We start from the raw sequence: 20,934 nt of genomic DNA, 5'->3' as shown, positions 1-20,934 counted from the left end.
TGCCAGTGGAACTGTGACATTCTGAAAGTCTTCACAAAACCTTTAAGCCTCTAGTGGAGGCCTCACCATATCTTTTCTCTCTCTTATAGCAACTGCATCAGCTAGGAAAGTAAATGAGTTGGGAGCTCTGCCAATTAAAAAAAAACAAAACAAAAAAAAAAAAAACCAAACATCTTCCTTTTTTCCTCTAGAAAAGAAAATATGCAGTCCAGGTCCTGAGTTTGTGCAAAAAAGAACAAAATTCCAATTAAACTAATCTATTTCTCTGTCTGAAGTGTTTGCCTGTTATACCTTTTATTCTAATAATCTACAGTAATTTTATTAATGTTTTCTACTATGTGTAGTTTCAGTTCTCCTTAGGGGCAGCATGAAGCGCTACAGCAGACCAGGAGAGGGAATCTGAACTCACTGGAGGAAGGATGGATGCCGGGCATTAGCCTAAATTGCTTCCACTGTAGGGAAATGAGCAAGTCTAACTCCCAAGTAGTCTCCAGACCAGGGGATGCCCTCTATTTTGAATAAATGCTACAGGTAAGGAAACTAAACTTCTCTTTCATCTTCCAGGTGGATCCTTGTTCAGTACTGAAGATCATCAAATAAATGCTGAACTTATTCTATGAATAAGTGACATCTACAGTGCTGTCAATCTGACACTTTACACAAGCACAGGACTGATTTTAAACCGAGAACAACAATCTATCCTACTGAGCTGAAATGCATAAAAGCCACCAAGAAAGAGGCAAGAATAAAAGCAAAACAGAAGCCATTTGAGGGCTTACGTCACATCCACATAAGAACTTCTGGAAAGACTAGCTACAGTAAAAATGAAATCCACATGCAGATTTTCCTCTTTCACTAATGTATGCACATTACAATATTATGCCTTGGTTTCACAGACATTCAGAACTACATTATAATTAAGTTTCGTTTAACAGAAAAAGTTGTCCGCTTCTACATTTGAAGAACTATGCACATATAATAATCTTTAGGAAGGGAAAGAAACTAACCAGTGCTTTAAATTCATTGGTTTACTACATTTACCAAGATTTGTTAAAAGCCAACTAAATATGTAGACAGGGCAATCTTGTTTTCACAATGTAGGCAATAAGCTAGTTACTCCAGAAAGACAAGCACAGAAGGCTTTTTATTTAGTTATATATAAAAAAAATTCACCTGAGGTCTTCAAATCAAAGGTTTCAGACTGGCCTATGTACACTGAGATTTGCTAGACTGCAATCTCTACACGCCAGTTTACCTACAGTACCCAAGATACAGAGGATTAAAATGCCAATGCTTATAGCTTGCTCTACTTCTAGACTAGCTGGACATCTGACAAACCTGAAAATGGTACCACTCAGCACTCAAATGCCTAAAAAAGCCAGGGAAATTGTTTGGAATTACTTGGAAAAGTTCAGTGGTTAAAAAAAAAAAACCCAAGTAATTTTTAAGCAGCTAAAAGGGCAATACAACTTTCTATTCTATTGTTATTTGGAAAAAAAATAGTATATATGACAAGTTTGAGTATTCAGGAAGTGCCAGAACTAGTGCAGTAGTTACCACAAACGGATGCATAGTTTTATAATCAACTAAGTTCTTATGCACTAGCATTTTAGCCAATTTTACGAAACATGCAGTGCCCTGGTATAGTAATTGTTGTGTCAGCATTTCTATTTTTGACCCCTATTTTCAGGGGTGCCCTTCTATCAATAATAATTTTAGGAAGGGAACTTGCTATTCATTGGTCACCACTTCACCATCTCAGCAATGGCTCACCACCTTTAAAAGTAAAGGTGTTCCTCCCTTCCTCCCACCCCTCCAAGTGAATATAAATGCCTCCTCCAAGTTACAGGCTCAGTACATTTTGTGAAAATATAAACAATAAAAAATAATGACACTGTATACCTATTCACCACTTAATAGAGCTGAACAAAAATACTAGTAAAATAATTCCACCTACAAAACTTTAAGGCTTTTATCAATGCATTACTTTACAAATATACCGTAATACTGAACTGTATTTCAGAGTTTCAAAAATTATGTGCAATAAAGAGAAATTTAAGGTAACAGGAGTATTTCAAAAAGAAAAAACTTTAGATGCTTCACCAGCAAACACCAAATAGTTTTGCCACAGTTCCCAAGGTTATCTGGCAGACATCCAACCAAAACAAAGCACAGTTGGGGAGCCTTAGTTACAGTTCAATTACATAGGACACTTAATTGGCAGTGCAGCTTTTACAATGCAATGAAAAACTTTAAAACTCATTTTGTTTACTACTGATCTTTCCATTTTTGTTAGGAATAGAAATATCTATATTCTATTTTAACAGATTTTCCTGAGATGCAGGCGATGTCTTCCAATAAGGAAAAAAACTTAAAATGACTTTGTAATCTGAGAGTAAACAGGGTAAAGCTAAATGTTGTGTCAGAAGCAACAACTTAACACAAGTGATGCACAGACACAGAGGAGTCTTTAATGTAGAAAGAGAGATAATATTTACCATAGGATTCAGATATCCAAAAGACATATCACAAAATATTTGTAAAAAGATAACATTAAGCAGAAAAAGTCTACTACACTATCTTAAATAAACTCCATTTAACAATGGAAAATATTCAGGCCTCTTAGTTTTTTCAAGGCAGGGTCATAAAGAGAAAGGGAAAAGAGTCAGTGGAATATTTACACGTCCTGTGTTCACACATCTGAGTCAAAGTCTTACCACGTTTAAATAGTTTTTGAAGCAGAAATAGAAATGAATTAAATATTTAGCTCTGTGTTCTCTCTCCTTCCTCTATCTTTGTATGTTACTTTCAGCTTCACTAGATGCAAAATTGCCTTTACCTTAAGTGACTATTTTAGAGTAGATGTTTCTAGCTTCTTGTCTGGTAAAAAATGTTTGTTACTTAAAGGTTAAGCTCACTTTCAGAGAACTTCCTCATTGCTCAAGACTTCTCCCCCACATTAATTCAAACAGTATATCAGAATAATGTGCTCTGAAGTTCCTCCAGATTTATTTCTCTCAGGTCAAATAGTTAAGTGTTTTCATTTGAAAAGTGTGTGTAACAAACTGTACGAAGGGAGTTGAGCAAGTTGTGTGAAGAGAAAGGGTCAAGGAGGGTAGCCAAAAAATGAGCACCCAGGGAAATGAATTGCATAGGGCCTTCCTCTTCCCCCATCAGTTGGAAGGCAGAAACTAGCAAGGAAAATCCAGATTAAAGGGCAAGCCGGACAATACCTTGGGCAAAGAATTAGGAGCACTTATCCAGGTGGAAAACTAAAACAGAAAAGAAACATAGGACAGGGCAGCAACAATGCCAACAAGGAAATCTACTTTCCAGAACCAAAGCTGAAGAGATACTGTGGTAGCAGGTTCAAAAGAAGGCAAAACCTGAAGAAGCAGTTAAAGATGCATGAGGAAACTGAAGACAGAAGGTATTCAAGATGGACAGCAACTTTGACTAAGGAAGACTGGAAGGTGACCTTCCAGAGAAAGGCCATATTTGGTGCCCTTCAGCACTGCTAAAGTTACTTCCTACATCTAAAGAGACCTGGAGAATAACTTTGTCCAAGCCAACTAAAGCAACTCCAGTCTCTGAAACACAGGATTGCCTAGCCCTACCCTAAGACCAAAAAAAAAAAAAAAAAAAAACCCTACAGCACATGATTCTTGGAGGTACCTTGCTTTCTAGAGGTTAGCAAGGAGAATCCTGTCTGACAAAGCCTATGCCTTGGAGCAGATGCTCATGAACCAATCTTAGAGTTTGAGCTGTCCAAGGTCTAGGTGCTGAATAGATATTTGGACTAGGATGTTCAAACTTTTTTCTTGTTGTTTTTATAAAGGAGACTGTGTGTGAGTGTGAGAGAGAGAGAGAACCTGACACTATTTCTCCTATAGAAAGCAAAGGAAGATAAAGTGATTGTTATTTCTATTTTTAAGTGCTTGCAGTTACTCAGATTCTACGGTAAAGATATAAGTAGACAGGTCAAATACATAATTTAGATCTTGTGCAGCCAGGCCATGACCAGGCATCTTTGGTTTTTATTTTTACTCTCTGGGGAAGTAGTCAGTATATATAGCCATGAAGAATGTGGATGGCCTCCGTTAGGGCACTGTTAGAAGGGAGCTCTTATCTAAAGTAGTCAGATTGTGGCAATTCCTGGGAGTTTCAGAATTTCTAGCATAAAATGAACCCTTGCAAGAGAAGAAGCCTGAAACTTTCACACATAAAGATGCAAAAATAACTCCCTTCCTCCGAGTGAATTTTAAAAAGGGAGAAAAATCACCAAGAACATCTCCTACTAGGTTCAAGTTTGGCCAGACAACCTTAACCATAATTTGACTGAGCTCTGAAAAGAAATGTGTTCCAGATAGTCATGTCATGCATTTCAAGTTTTAAAAAAGCTGCATCTGGCTTTACTACGGATACTGGAAAAAGCAGCTTCAAGTTTACCAACTAACAAAAAGAGTTGTCTGGTTCTACTATATATAGGACGGTCTATTTTTTTTAAAAAGGCTGCCTTATTGATCCATCCTGTTTTGAATGGAGCATTGGAAGACAGCACTGCTGGGACATGCAACAGCAACTGAGACAAATCAGGTATTGAGACACACAAAATGCCTTAAAACAATGCAGCCTGCTTCATTCCCACCAGAGCACTTCCTCAATAGAAACAGCCATCAAACTGGGCATACGGAGATCCAGAAAGCTTTCTGTTGTATATTAAATGCTCTGAAAACTGAGAGATAAGCATACATCGCAAAAGGCACAGCTTCTCCTTTAAAACAGATCACAATGCTATATTACAATTAAATTGCTATTAGCTTATTTAGGCCCGGTCTACACTGGCAAGTTTCCGCGCAGTAAAGCAGCTTTCTGTGTTGTAACTCCCAAGGTGTAAACACTGCCAAGCCACTCAGTACACAGAAATTGCGCAGTTGTAGCGCTTTTTTAAAAAAAGAGGCGTACAGCTTTCTGTGCCGTGACTACAGCGTTGCGGTGTCAATGTAGACACCCTGGTCAATTACAGCGCTGCGACTGGCCTCTGGTAGGTGTCCCACAATGCCTGTTCTTGCCTCTTTGGTCATCTATTTGAACTCTAATTCCCTGCCCTCCGGCAGGGTGGATAAAAATCAATGACTTTTTTAAAAAAGTCAAAAAAATCCGATTTTTATTTAAATCAGATTTTTTTGATAAAATGATTTTTGAGGAAAAAAACCTCTCTAAAGATAGTTTTAATTAAGATACTTTATATCTCAATGATAGCTCATCATGGAGTAGGGATTATAAATTCTAATTCTATAGTATGAGACAATATATTCATGTAATGTTTAAGAAAAATTTTGTAAATGAGTTCCAATAGTTTATGGATTAGGGACCCAACCTTATGGGATTCCAGGGGCTTCTGTATAGATTATTTAGGTTAATCTTTCTATCTACCCAATGGGACTCGGTATCTTCTAGACTGAGCACCATCAGAGAGTCTTAGTTTTGCAGTTCTCAAACTGTGGATTTGTGTCTCCAGAGATAACATGCTTGTTAACAGCAAAAATGTTTTAATATATAATATAATATATTAATATAAGGTGAGAAACAACAGACCTCAACCCTACTGTCCCTCTGTAAATTTGTGTACCCAGAGTCAATCCCTTACCTCTCTAAAAGTGCAAAGTTTCAAAAAGCTCAATGAATACAAGATGGTTGGGGGTGGAATAGATCTGGACAAGGAGAATAAGTCTGGAAATAAATGTGAGAAAGGAGGGACAAGCAGTAGAAACAAAAGTGAAACTGTTTGAGCAGCATATTCCAGAAGTCTTGAGGTCTTTCTGAGTGTAGTCCTCCATTGATTGGATATCTACCATACCATTCTCTCACTAGAAAGGAAAACCTATAATGGCAACAGGCCATAGAAGAGACCCAGTTTGGGAATATTTTAATGAAGTTCCTCTACCTGTGTGTAAGACAGGCATGCGTGCAAAATGCAAACAGTGCAACAAAGAAATGCAAGGCCTGGTTGCCTAAATAAAACATCATGAGAAGTGTTCCTTCTCAGGAGGAAGCTGCATTGAAAATGATGAAAAGAACATGTCTGAACATGCAGGATCTTCAGGTTGGTAAACTTTTTTATTTCATACTTGGACTACCTGTCTTCCTTCTGGACTATTCTTGAATTCTCATGTTTGAGCAAAAAAATATAGTTGTTACTCTATGGTACTATTATTTTAGATGCAGTTGTGATAAAAAAAAATAAATAAGTGAAATAGGCAGATTTTTCTTTTACAATTTCACTTTTAAAGTAGTACTTAGTGTCAGTGAATGCAATGAATAATACTAAATGAGCAGTATGGTAATAATAATTAAATAACGGCATTGACTTATTTTGTTTAGGAGAATCCATCCTCAACCTACAGGATTCTGAAGACTATCTACCTTCAAGATCACCGTCATTTTCTATAGTTTCAGAGTTATCTGCCATGATAGTGTTTCAGTCATATCATGTATGTCACAGCCACAGTATATCACCTCTAGCAAAAAGAAAAAAAGATATCTCCATCATCCAGAAACAACCATAGATAAGTTTGTGATTAGAACCAGCAAATTACAAAAAGAGGTAACTGATGAAAAAATTGCTCGGTTTGTTTATGCAACAAATTCTCCTTTCCGTATGATTGAGAACCCACACTTCATTAACATGGTTCAGTCATCAAGACCAGGGTACAGTCCACCCAACAGAGCAGATGTTGCAGTCAAATTGCTGGATAAAGTGTATGAAAGAGAAATTGAGCAGTGTGCAAAAAGTCTAGAGGGTGAAATTGTTAACCCGAGTCTTGATGGGTGGAGCAATGTCCACAATGATCCTGTTGTATATGCTTGTGTGACAACAGAAGAAGGGAATGTCTTCCTTACAGAAACTATTGATACATCAGGAAATGCACACACAGCAGAATACTTACAAGACGTAGCAGTAAAAGCTATAACAAACTGTGGGAAAAAAATTTAAATGTCTAGTATGCAGCTTGGTCACAGATAATGCTGCAAATGTATCCAAGATGAGAAGAATTTATTTAGAAGAGAGTCCCAAGCTAACAACATATGGTTGCAGTGCTCATCTGATGCACCTCCTAGCCAAAGACTTCAGTATTCCAAGAATACAGGCTAATGTTGTTGAAATTGCAAAATAATTCCATAACAACCACTTTGTAGCAGCTGCTCTGAAAAAAGTGGGAGGAACCAAGCTAACTCTCCCACAAGACGTGCGATGGAACTCAGTAGTGGACTGTTTTGAGCACTATATCAAGAACTGGCCGAATCTGATGACCGTTTGTGAACAAAATCATGAAAAAATAGATGGCACTGTCACAGCCAAAGTTCTTAACATTGGGCTTAAGAGAAATGTTGAACACATGCTGAGTAGCCTGAAGCCTATTTCTGTAGCCTTGAACAAAATGCAGGGAAATAGCTGTTTTATTGCTTTCGCTGTTGAAATTTGGAATGACCCGAGTGAGATCTTAAAAAGAGAAATATGCAATGACAGAGTTAAATTAGAAGCATTACAAAACGAATGGAACAAGCACTATCTCCAGCTCATTTTCTTGCAAATATTCTCAATACTCGGTACTAGGGTCAAACCTTAACTGCTGAAGAAGAGGAGCTGGCTATGACATGGACATCCAGCCATCATCCCTCCATAATGCCAACTATAATAAACCTCGGAGCTAAGGATGAACCATTCAAGAAATCTATGTTTGCTGATGATGCTTTAAAGAAAGTCACCCCAGTGAACTGGTGGAAGTCACTTACGCACTTGGATTCAGAGACTGTTGAAGTAATAATTTCACTTTTAACAGCCATAGCTACTTCTGCCAGAGTAGAAAGAATATTTTCTACCTTTGGACTAATTCATTTCTAATTGAGAAACCGTTTGGGACCTGCAAAAGCAGGAAAGCTTGTTTTTCTTTTCCAGATTATGAACAAACAGGAAAATGAAGGTGAAGATGACCGAGCTAACTGCAGAAGCCAATATTTTAAGTTTCTCATGTTGACCTGGCTGACAGTCTATTTAATTATTTTTTTAAAAATATTTCATTTAACTATTTTAGTTAACACAATTTTAACAAAAACAAACCTGATTTTAAAAAACTTGAATGTTTAGCTAAATTCAAAAAATCATGTGCTTGTTTGGTTAAAATATTATGTGTGCTGTGGAAGAAAAAAAATCCAGAATACATAACGTTGTTGTTTTAGTTAAAAAAAAAATGTCTGTCTGGTGATGTTCTCATCCTAATACAGCATGGCAAGCAAATCCTCCAAATATTAATGATTAACCTGTTGAACTGGAGTTAGTTCACCTCCCAATGACTTCATAAGTATCTGCTTTAGTTACTTTTGGTAAATGAAATAACCAAACAATCATTCATTTTCTGATATAGCTGTAAAACTAATCTGAAAAGTTTTCAAAATAAATCACTTGAAAAATGTATAGTGTGTACCTTCTGAAAATGAAAGCTACATCCATCTCTGAGTTGTGAAGAATATATATTAATCACAACTTGCAGCCGATTTCCAGTGCAGTTACTTCTGGGAACCGTTCCTTTTTACAGACCTAGGATTTTGCTGATGGGTGTTGTGCTTATGGGACAGAAGAGACTTTTAGGCCTTCACTGGCAGGGGTTCCCCACCCCCTTTAGTATCCTCTGTCCCCCTCACAGGAGGCGAGGAAGAGGACTTAGATGAGTGAGTTGATTCCTAGGGGTAGGCTGAAGAGAGTCCCTCCTGATTTATGGGTTATATGGTAGGAGCCCTGTAACCCCAGCACTTAAAATGCCAGGTATGAGAGTGTCTGGGCGCCAGGAATTGAGTAAGTTTTAGAAAGCAAGTACCATTATTTCTGAGAAAATATGGGATCATTTTAAATTTTTTAAATGTTTTCCTTTAAAATAAGCAAACTGCATTTTTGAAGATCTCTCTCAAAAAGTTCTTCCAGGCACATTTCAGCATACAGCAAATCTTTACCAAGTTATAAATACCTTTCATGAAACCAAAGTTCACAATGACAGTCATCACACAACTTCTGCTATACTAATAGAAACTAAGGGCCTACTTTGACACACTTTAACAGACAAACAGTCTTTATTGCAAGCCACTCCGAACAAATGCAATGCTCTCCCGAGATGGCTCAAGACAGAATTTTTCATTATCACCTCATCCTTTTCTTTTGGCAAGCTGATTTTCTTGAGTTTTAATGGGACTTAAACAAGTCTGTTTACTGCGTGTACCAGTAGCCTCAATAATGAAGTATGTAACTATCCCAAACAAATTTAAACTTGAACACCAGATTTACAAGGTGCCATAGAATCTTTCATAACAACAATAAAAACACCATTTCAGCAACAGTGTCCATAAATACCACATGCTTAGGCATTGTTTCAGTACTGACAAAAAGAAGAGTACTACTTTACTGAAATCAAAAATTCTGCTTGGAGCACCTATATGTTTAACTAGCATGAAAGCATATGACCTTCTCTCGCTTATAAAATGTGATGAAATCACAGTACAAAATGATTGCTGAAGGTAATAATTTCAGTCAGAGTGGCTAGCAAGGATGTGTGAACAGCATTAGTTTTAAAAAATTTACAAATAAAGGCTGCTGCCATATGAATCCTTTATGTAAACTCCCTATTCATATATGAGGGAGAATAATTTACAAAAGCTCATCTTTTTGTTGTTGTTGTTTTTTTATATATTTGTCAATTAGAAGAAATGTCAAGTGCACGCACTACATGAACTCCAAATTTATGGTACATTTAAGTCAGTCAACACAATAGCAGAATCTACTAAAAATCTCCACCATCATATGCAGCACACCCACGCATTTGGGACTGGGCAAGGCTTAAAAAGGAGAGAACTCCCAGATAAGTCAGCTGCTAACAGAGACAGGAAAGGTGACAAAGCCAAATCTAAAGCAACACTTGTGTTTTGTTTGTGAGTTGGAATCAGCCATCTCAACCCCCTAGGGGAAACCCTGTAGGTTTCCTGATCTTTTCAGAGCAATATTAATTCTCTGCATATGCATAGGGAACAGGGACACATGCACTGGTAATGAGTTGCATGTTCATTTCAGGTTGGAAATAAGTCTCATGGATTATTTTGGTTTGTCTTCCCACTTTTGTGAAACCTGTCAGGTAGCCAGCCAATGGGAGTCAGTACTTTTGACAGTCAGGATACTAATATGGCCTTTGAAGCCTAACTTTTAGTGCCTGTTTTTGAAAAATGTGAGCTCAACACATTCCCAACTGGGGTAGTTGAGCAAAAATCATTGCTCATACACCTGATTATGCACATTTTAAACTTCAGGAATTGTGCGTTTTAGATGATTTCTTTTTCCTTGATCCATAAGAGGCAGATACTCAAGATGCTCAAAAATAAGTCTCAGAGTGCAGAAAGCAAAGGCTTTCCACTCTGTCTTTTCACAGAATAACATCACTGTGAACAACAGCAATCTGCTCCATCCCCACTGTAAGTGAACACAGCCTGTGGAAATTAATGAAGGGGATTACAGCAAGTAATTAAACCATTAACAAGATGCAGGAGCATTTCAGAAAACTCTAAACAAAGCATTATTTGGCTCATGCAGCTGCAGTTACAGGAGAATTTCAGTAGAAAAAAAATCTCATCTATGTACAGAATTATTCAGAGGTTAAAGGCTTCAAATGTGGCTGTATAAAAAAAAGACAGTGAATCAAGAACATCTATATGGTAGAGTTCCCTAAAATGACTGGCAAGGGCTAGGGAGAACTTACCAAAATAGTTTAAAACCTTTGGTGCTCAGCCTGCTGTAGAATTATTTGAAGTGTATTCAGATTCCTACCAGTAATAAAAAAAAATCTTCTTTATGAGATGTTTAGAAAAAGACATACCACTTGGAAGGCTGCTAGAAACTAGTGTGCAATTGTGTGCAAGAGGACACATGGAGAGATATTCGGTCAGGATTCGAGCAATTATTCCAAAATTAGGAAACATCCTAGAAGAACAGGATTCTTCATTTCTATTATGCCAAGGAAGCAGGAAGAGTGTATGCGAGTATACACAAATTATGCAGGAGTTTTTGTTTGAACTGACAACCCAAAGGCTCAGATATTACTGTTACATTGGTATCAGAAGAAACAATTACACACCCTAGTAAAATTAAGCAATTTGCTTCTCTCCCCAAGACCAAATCTTTGCATTTGAGTTTCTCCCCAACCCTAGTTACAGTACTGCCCATTCTATTATTCGGCTCCTCTACTTACTTCTTTGGGAGAAGAAGGAACGGGCGGGGGGGTGGGGGGAAGGTCTTTTCAAACATGATCTAATTCCCATTCTCCCCTTCCAATCACTTACTTGGCCCATTGCAAAGCCACCCTATCACAGTGGCCCCTCTCTCTTCAGAGATCTGGACAAGGATTCCTGTGAAGCTCATCAATACTATTTCCTTCAGTAACGGAGATGAGGGAGCCAAACAACATCAATGTGAAATGCTTCCCCAATTCTTTTAGTCACAATTAGCCCCAAGAGAGGAAATAAAATCTGTCCTTAGACCCTCTCCAATGTATCATCCCCTTCCCCTATTTGTGTTTTCCCTTCTAAGTACTTCCCTTCTAAGTACTCCCTATATTCTCATTTTTATTTCTTATCCTTTCTGACTTTAAATCCCTTCCTCTATCCACCTTCCCTTGATGGTGCCTATGCCTCTACTGTCCAAGTAGCAATAACATGAAACTGACATGATCCTTGTGAGGTTCACAGTTCTAGGGCTCCACTATACACAGAGCACCAGAACCAATCCCTCCAACATATTTGATAATATAAAACTGCAGTGTTTTGCCTAACACCAGAGCTGAAGCAGTTTATCGTACATTAGGGCCAATATGAAACATAGCAGTCCCCCTCTATCCAGAGACAATGCCTTTCTAAGGAGCCAGCCTCAGCTGTCACAAAGATGGAGGGTGTACAGTCCTATGAGGGTGATGTCCCTGGATACTAGCTGGAGGACACCACAATTTGTGACTTAACTCTAGTTAATAGGTTTGCAATACAAGTAAGATGTCCCAACCTCCGCCAGCCGCTGGAAGGAATCAGCACTCTCTGCTCCTTCACCTACACATTCTACAGCCCTTAGGAACTGCAAAAGGTGGCTGCCTCAGCTATTCTATTCCACTCCCCCAACCCACAGTCACTGCAGAAAAGCGTGTGTGCACATGCACATCTTTCTGTGACTATCCACTTCCAACTTTGCGACTATTTTAATCCTCTTTCGCAAACAATAGCTCCAGGGCTGCCACTCAGAGCTTTCCAAAGCTGAAGCAAAGCAACATGGACATGATTCTTGCCTGTTTCACTGCTGCGCACAGGGTTTTGAAAGCAATAATCAGAAGTAACAAGACTGGTCAGTCTTCACTCAGCTGCAGTTTGGGAATGCTACGAGCAGCAGCAATGGAACTAGATTTGTCTGAGAACACACAGATTATCTCTGCATACACAGCATTTAGAAAATTATTAAAGCAAAAGCTTAATTCCATGGAGAATCTAATGGCATTGAAGCCCCTCAATAACCAGGAAAAGCTTCCTATTCACCAGAGGAGAGTAGCTTTTTCAAGCCCTACCAACACCTTTGTGGGCTGAAACAACAGCAAGACTTATAATGTGGTCAATTTTAGTGCTTCCAACAGCATTCCCCTCCCACACACAGAAAATCATCACAGTAAATGCCCAGCCAGCCAGGTGTACTTGGCACCTCTGCTCCCAAATCAGAAAGCAAAATCACCCATCCCTAGCTTTGATGATACAGATTGACAACAGGAATGAAACTGACTCATCTTAAGAGTTCTATCGTCACTGGTACCTGCATGATTTTGGGGAAACAGAAATTTGAGCTTTTTGCCCTTCCACAAAGCCAAGGACAAGAGACAAAATATAAGCCGCCCCACAAAATTCACCAGTCAAAAGCAGGTTTGGGATGAAAGAAAAAGATACTTTCTCTCCCAGAAGCTAGAAAAGGGAAGGGAAGGAAAATAAAAGGAAGCATAGGAACATGCCCAAACGTACTGCATACCTACACAAGTCAGCTTAAAAAAAAAAAAAAGTGGCCCTTCAGGCAGAGTAACACCTTGGTGGGAACCCAAAAACCTGCCTTTCCTTTAACCAAACTTCACATCCCTCTGCTATCAGCATCCACCTAAAGTCCAGCAAGCATTTCAAGCCTTATATTCTGCTTTCCTTCAATTCCTATTATAGGTTTAAAGGAATTTATTCTTCACTTCTTACTCCTAAAGGTTAATGTATAGTGTTGCTGGTGCAAAACAGCTGCATTGTTATACCCGAGAGGTGTCTGCAAATCAGTGGTGGTCATTCCTATACCAGCGGTATTCTATAGAAAAGTACTTTTTACATAAGCTTTCCCCTTCAGAATGGTCAAAAAAGATGACACCAACACACAGTTTAATTTATCCTGAAAGGACAATCTTTTAAAAAAAAAAAAAAAAAGAAAGACAGAAGTGACTATTTTAAACAATTGTAGTTTCAACACCTAAGGTACTAGAATGCAAATATCACAAAAAATAACTTATTCAGTAAACTTTGTGCATTTGACAGCACTGTGTGTATAGTCAGATTCCTGTGTCATTTGTGCAAGTTTATATAACAAGGGAATAAATTCCATTATTAAAAAAATAGCAAAATACAACCGCAGAGCTAGTAAAAATTCTAGAGAGACTCAAGGATAGGTGAAGTACCTGAAACTACTTTTAAATCATTTTTTGAAAACTACTGTGTGATGCTGGCAATCCAGGTGACAGCTCTTGCCAAGCTTTAGGCCACAGCCAAGCACTGACAAATTCATTAATGGAAACCAGTCAGTTTCACCTGTGTTAGTATAGTTAAGGTGGGTATTGAACTTATAACAATGTGTTTAGTGTTTAGACTTAATGAATGCAGTAATTTACAAGCATTTCAGAAATCTCACTTATAATATCTTTATCACGTTAAAGGTAAATATTTGAGTTTTTGTTTATAACTATAAAAAAATTTTGCCCTGAAACAGTCAACCTGTCAGAAGGGATTGCCTCTTTATCACTAAGAAGGCTATCAAAATTAAATGGGCCACTGTGGGACATCACAAGAATTTATTAATTTCCCCTTCACACCCATTAAGAGGCTACATATAAAAGGGGTCATCCCATCAGTTTGAATTCTGGAAGAAGGAAAGAGACAATGAACAAGAAAAATTTTCCTCTCTTTTACTGTCTGATCTCTCAGAAGGCTGGAACTACAAAACAGAAGCAGACTTCCCCAGGATCAACTTGGCTTATCCCTAAAAGATATTCAGCGCTGACAGACTGCTATAATTCTATGACCTTTTGGAACCATAGATTATAACTCATTTGCGTGGATATGCTGGCCTGCTTTAACCTGTAAATAGTTCTCATTTCTTTCTCCTAGTTAATTATTCCTTAGTTTATCATAGGATTGGCTACAAGCGTTGTCTTTTGCGTGAGATCTGAGGTACAAATTGACCTGGGGTAAGCGACTGGTATCTTCGGACTGGAAGCAACCTGAATCTTTTGTGATCTTTGGCATATAGCAACCAGCCATCACTAAATCCAGCTTGCCGAAGGTGGGAGCACTAGTGGAAACAAAATCCTAAGCAGCTGCTAGTGTTTTTAGATGTGCACAGAGTTGTTGTAGCTGTGTTGGTCCCAGGATATGAGAGAGACAAGTTGGGTGAGCACTGTCTTTTACTGGACCAATTTCTGTTGGTGGAAGGTACAAGCTTTTGATCTACACAGAGCTCTGAGTTTTAGATGGCACAGGGGTTAAACACAAAAGTAGCTGCCTGGATCCAGAAGCTATGTATGGGGGACACACAGGGTCACATTTCCCCTCTCCCCCACCAGATTTCTGGCAGGGAGGGAGTCAGGATGAGTGCAGCCCAGGGAGATGTGCCCGTGAAAGTCATCAACACCTAGCACTCCTGCGGAACCCTGCTAGGTGGCAGCCGGAGCAGGGAAGCAGGACGGGGCTGCCAGCGCACTTCTGTGGGGGGGGAGCAGAAAGGGCAGAAAAGCCCGCTGAGACCCATTCCTTCCTTGCCCAGAACCCCAGTTACCCGCTTGACAGTAGGTGTGCAGAGCCCACTCTTTCCTGCACCATGCACACAGTGGGGAGGCAATGGGAGAAGTGAGTGAGGAGCTGTGAGGGGGCACGGTGGTGCCAGCTTGGAGCAGGTATGGGAGGCACAAGGTGAGTGGGAAAGGGGCCAGAGGCAACACACAGGACAATCAGGTCCGTCTTCCCCCCCGCCCCCTTTATATTGTATCCTCTCTCCAAGAGATACCAATCATCTCTGGCCCTGCCTACCCTGAAGCTCTTACTGTTGGAGCTGAACCAGCTGTTGCAATAAAGGGAAATTTTTGGCAAAAAATCCTTGCATATACAAAGCCTATCATAGCAACTCTGGTACACTAAGAGTTAAACAGGATACACCTAGACATCAGTCTTAACCAGAAATAGAAAGTGTTGAAAACACAAATTATTTAGTTAGGCACATAAATTTAAACTGTATTCACTCTTTTCAAGACCAACGATCAACTCCTCCCCCTCCCTCCCAGTGCCTCCTGACTACTCTGATCAGCTGTTTAGCAGCATTGGGGGGGGGGGGGAAGAGGAAGGTCCACAGTATACATCATTTCAGTATCCGTCACCCTTTTCAAGAACGTAACCCCGACATACCCTGGGGACCCCCCTGTATTCACAGTGCATAAAGTTAAGAATATGCACAAGTCTTTGCAGAATCAGGGCCTAAATTTGTTACTGAACTGAATTGGCTCTGATAGTTAATCACAAGATATATAGAAATATTTGATCATAAAGGATAGTAAGCCTAAAATTAGCATGAACACAAGATCATCTTAACCCAAAGGAGAGCTATGACTTTGAATGAATTATTTTTTAAACATTACTACAGTTTGTACCAAAGAAATATAACAGACTGATCATACTTTTGCACATCTCAGCATATAGCAGTGTTTAATTTTAGCATACCTCTAGTACTAATCACATAGTTTATAACAAACAGATTAGATAGCTAATATTTAAACATTGTTCTGGGTAATTCAAAAGTCACAATGGAGTACAATTCAATAAGAGCCAATTAATTATAGTAGTCCTACAAGTGCAACATCCATGTGTTATTGATTGTCAAAGCCAAGCATTCTGCCAGGAAAATACAGTTTAATCTTTATATATTAAACTAATTCTCCAAAGAAACTGCTGAACTGATTCTCAAAATAAACTTCTGTAGTTTTCAGTTAAAAAACAACAACACAAACTGCAGTTTACAAAACAAGGGAGGGTGCTTGAAGCACGCTCACAATACGCATAGTAACTGCCAAGCACCATACCTAGACAAGCTTAAGCTAGTCAGAAACTGCTCAAAAACAGTCCTCCGAGTTATTTTCCCCCATGGACAGTCTTATGAAATTGTGATCTACAACAGGGCCACTTGTTTGAACCAAGCATCTGAATACTATATTGAATTTTTAAAAAGTGTATAGCTATGACATTTACTATGTTAATTGCACTGGAAAGTTATTACGCCACCCACATTACAAAATATTTAAATTGCAAAAAATATATAATAGGAAAGTTTGAAATGTAAAGGTCCTCCCCTCCCTTTTTAAAAAAACTGAATACTAGGATTAGATTAAGTAGCCATTCATTTTCATATGAAAAAAGAAAAGCTACTTCAGACTGATTCACAGATAGATATAAATGATATAGATTGTGACCAGCAAAGCTGCTTACATTTTGCATCATCAAAAATCTAATATCTGACAGCCATCATCGATTAGTCACCTTACAATGTTAAAGATTATTGCATAAGTAGAGGGCATACATTCTATATCATCTCTGTCAATAAGTAGTTAATATTCTGCACTCTGGTTTAATAGATTCATGAATAAGAAAACATAGGGTACTACTTAGCAATTATGTAAATTATCACCTGAAATTGTAATGAGGAAAATATGGTCTGTAACTGATCTAATTAAGGCTGTGATGCAAGGTTTAAGCAAGGACTCCTATTTTTGAGTAACAAATTCGCAACATGCTTTAAGTTTTAATGCTTTTCTCTCACTGTATATAGACTGTAAATATGCAATAGCATAGTACCTAGTGATTGCAAAAGGAATTGCACACACCAGCTGTCACGCATACTACTCTGATAACACTGCAGCCATCCTTGCATCAAAGCTCTGCTACTCTTAACTAATAATTAATAAACATGCAGCAACTCAGCACTATAAGAACACTTACACTTAAGTTCGCCTTCTCAAGGGCAAATGCTCCTTGTTAAGGTAGGCTTGATGCTCTCCATTAGCATGTTCAATCAGAGCACTAGGAGCAGCCAGTAGCGCACTTAGGAGTCTTCAGGAGACCAGGACTGTCTTCAGGTCCACATACACAAAAATGCAACTGAACAGAAATCTGTTTGTAGGGTTGTCTGTAACATACATGACAGGTTTCAGAGTAGCAGCCATGTTAGTCTGTATCCCCAAAAAGAAAAGGAGTACTTGTGGCACCTTAGAGACTAACAAATTTATTTGAGCATAAGCTTTCGTGAGCTACAGCTCACTTCATCGGATGCACACATGCTGTAGCTCACGAAAGCTTATGCTCAAATAAATTTGTTAGTCTCTAAGGTGCCACAAGTACTCCTTTTCTTGTAACATACATGTTGACCATCCAGGAAATGCCAGGAGGACTGGGGAAAAAAAAATCTTAATTTGACCTACTGCTCTTGAGTCTATGCCACTTACATTGAAGGCTAAAAATCTCAAATGTAAAGCTACAGACATTTTATATTACAGAACTACATTACCACACTGCTGCAAATAATGCTCTCATTTATCACTACCAAAAGTGAAAGTAAGTTCACACAGACAGGCACCTTGCATCCCTTCCCCAAAAAATGACATTTCATTCTATATTTAATTCAGAATTTACACAAGATATAACACACATGTATTAAGTTCATCTAGACAATTACAACAGATATCAAAAAGATATAAAAAAGAACTAACACATTAACGGACAGTCCCGTTGCACCTTAGTGTTTACTCATATGAGCAGTGAAACCTTTGTAATAAATGTCATTGAAAGAAGTCAACTCAACAACCTTACCTAAAAAATTAAACATCTACACTTGAAAGGGAGATAGAAGAGTGCATAATATGCACCAAAAACTTTAATTTAAAACAATTGTTCAATTTTTTCTGCACAGAAGATTGTACAAGTTCATCTTTTTCAAACTATTTACAGAGCGTTTAACTTCATTCTTAATAGATTAAATATTTTGCTCCTCCTCCTCTATTTCTACCACCTCCAGGAAACATACTGCAGTCTTTAGGGGGAAAAAGTGCTATATTTTCTTAAAGATTGTTTTTTAAAATACCTCCCCTCATCTATACATTTTCTTCTTTTGGAAAAAAATAAGCTAATTCAAAGAAACTTTCCATTACAATAACTTCTATTTTATTAACCAAGTTTCAGTACAGACAATTCAGTGACTGAGAAACAGGAACAAGTTGCAGACACATTTTAATCAGTACCTAAAAACAGATTTCAGTCTGATTTAAAATAAACTGCATGCATACTTGATCCAATTAAATCCTAATTATGTAAGTAGTAGGTAGGCATATTTACACAAGCACAGATTACAGATATTAAAGTCTAAAGTGGCAAGACAGAGAGGGTCTTTTTTCCTTTTTACTGTGTGAACTACATTGCAGGGGAGTTATTTCATTATTAAATTCCTTCCTTCTGCTTTCAGACCTCTAAATTTTTTTTTAAACCTACGTGGCCAAGAACCAGCAGCGGAAGCATGTATAGATAAAACTGAAGCCTGGAGGAACTAGAAAGCTACCCCTTTCACAAAATGATGATTCACTGTAATCCCCTCAAAGTCGCAAACTACTCTCCCAAGAGCAAGCCAAAAAAGAGCTATACAAAAAACCACTCACTTCACTTTATAAGTCTGAGATTTACAAAGTATTCAGAATGTGGAAACATGGAACAGAAAATCAATCAGTTCTTCAGTTAACTAAGAAAGGTGCACTGAAATGAAAGAAAAAAGAAAAGGAGTACTTGTGGCACCTTAGAGACTAACCAGTTTATTTGAGCATGAGCTTTCGTGAGCTACAGCTCACTTCATCGGATGCATAGCATATTGTGGAAACTGTGCTATGCATCCGATGAAGTGAGCTGTAGCTCACGAAAGCTCATGCTCAAATAAACTGGTTAGTCTCTAAGGTGCCACAAGTACTCCTTTTCTTTTTTCTTTTTACGAATACAGACTAACACGGCTGTTACTCTGAAACCTGAAATGAAAGAATATATTGTCCTTCTAACATTAGGGTAGTGATCTAGAGTCAAGCCCGAGATTTCCCTAGGAAGAGAAGGGTAAAGCCTCCTTTGCTAACCTCACTCACACACACACACACACACACACACCCCACAACACTACCAAATCGGCTCCAAGGGGGGTACTCACTACCTCAACCCCACCAAAAATAGTGCTACCCCTCAAGTCTCTTCCTGGACCATCACTAAGAGTTAGAGACCTACTCGCATAGCTGCTGGAACCAGGGGTGCTGGGGGAGCTACCACACACACACACACCCCCCATGGGTTGAAGCGGTTTCCATCATATACAGGGTTTACAGTTTGGTTCAATGGCTCTCAGCATCCCCGCTATAGAAATAGTTGCAACACCCCTGTCTACTCCCTACCCCCACCACACACATTTGAGGTACTGTATAATGTGAAGGGTCCCCCGTCTGGAGAAGGGCTGAGTGTCTCACAGTCTCTCTAGCCCCTCTCCCCCCCACGCCATGGACAGGGCTGGAGCAGCACTAAGTGTTACAGGTCTCCCCACCCCCACCCCACACACCCAGGCAGGGGTAGTACAAGAGGTGGCAGTCTCCCCCTCCCCCCCCACACACACACACAGGGGCAAGGGTGGGTACTTCACCTCCGAACAGGTGCGGTGAGAGGTGCGCTGGCAGCGAGCCGATCACGAGCCGGGGCCCGCCGTGTCCTCCGCCCCCTGCGGGCCGCCCCCGGCCGCCCTCCTCGGCCGCGCTGTTCACCGAGTCCTGCGAGCCGTAGGGGCCGCTGCTGTGGGGGATGCTGAAGGCTGACTGGGCGGCCCTGGCCCCGGAGGCTGCCGCCCCGCCGAGGGACCTGCTCCGGGGCGCCGCCACGGGCGCGGCGGCCGCGGCTCCCGCCGCCGAGCCCGCGGGGGCTGCCTGGGGCGCCACCGGCGCGTATCGCCCGCCGGCCCCCGCCGAGCGCCCGCCGGCGCCGCCGCTGCCGGAGGGCAAGTCCCCGCCCGAGTACGCCCGGGTGCGGCCGTTGGCGGCGGCCGGGCCGCTCTGCTTGGCGCCCATCGTCCCGCCGCTGGCGCCGCTCGGCGCCCTTCGCCGCTGCCCTGAGGCGACCCCGGCAGGAGCGAGCCCACGAGGGGAGGGGAGCGACGGGGGCCGGCCCGCGCTGGGTACCGCCGGGATCCGGCTCAGCTGGCGTTGCCGGAGCGGCCGCTGCTCTCGGGTCTCGGGCGCCACCATGAGCCGCTCGGGGCGCTGCTGGCTCCGGCAGCTGCTCCCGCTGCCGCCACCGTCCGGGGGCCCAGCCCCGCCGCCGCCATCCGCCGCCCACCGCTCGCTCTGCCCGCCGTGCGTGGCTGTGCCGAGGGCGGGCGCCGCCCCTCCTGTGTCGCCATCCTGGGGGCGGCCCCGGCGCGCGGCCGGGGACTGGCGGTTGGGGCGGGAGCCGCCCCCAGCTAGGCACAGCGCGGGCCGCCCCCAGCAGCGCCGGGTAAGCCCAGCCCCTAGTCACGCCTGT

At 40.5% G+C, this 20,934-nt stretch overlaps 1 protein-coding gene across 1 annotated transcript in view; it reads right to left on the bottom strand.

Annotated features, from left to right (window-relative positions):
- Positions 1 to 20,480, bottom strand: part of ZNRF2 (zinc and ring finger 2) — an 85,154-nt gene extending 64,674 nt beyond the window's left edge. The window contains exon 1 of the mRNA XM_074945593.1: positions 20,063 to 20,480. Coding sequence (XP_074801694.1) covers positions 20,063 to 20,480 — 418 coding nt within the window. The remainder of the gene's footprint in view (positions 1 to 20,062) is intronic.
- Between the last annotated feature and the right edge of the window lie 454 nt (positions 20,481 to 20,934).

Source organism: Natator depressus, chromosome 2 (assembly GCF_965152275.1).
Source record: "Natator depressus isolate rNatDep1 chromosome 2, rNatDep2.hap1, whole genome shotgun sequence".
NCBI classification, from domain to species: domain Eukaryota; kingdom Metazoa; phylum Chordata; order Testudines; family Cheloniidae; genus Natator; species Natator depressus.
The sequence above is the reverse complement of the archived record's forward strand: the minus strand, read 5'-3'. Positions and strand labels throughout refer to the sequence as shown.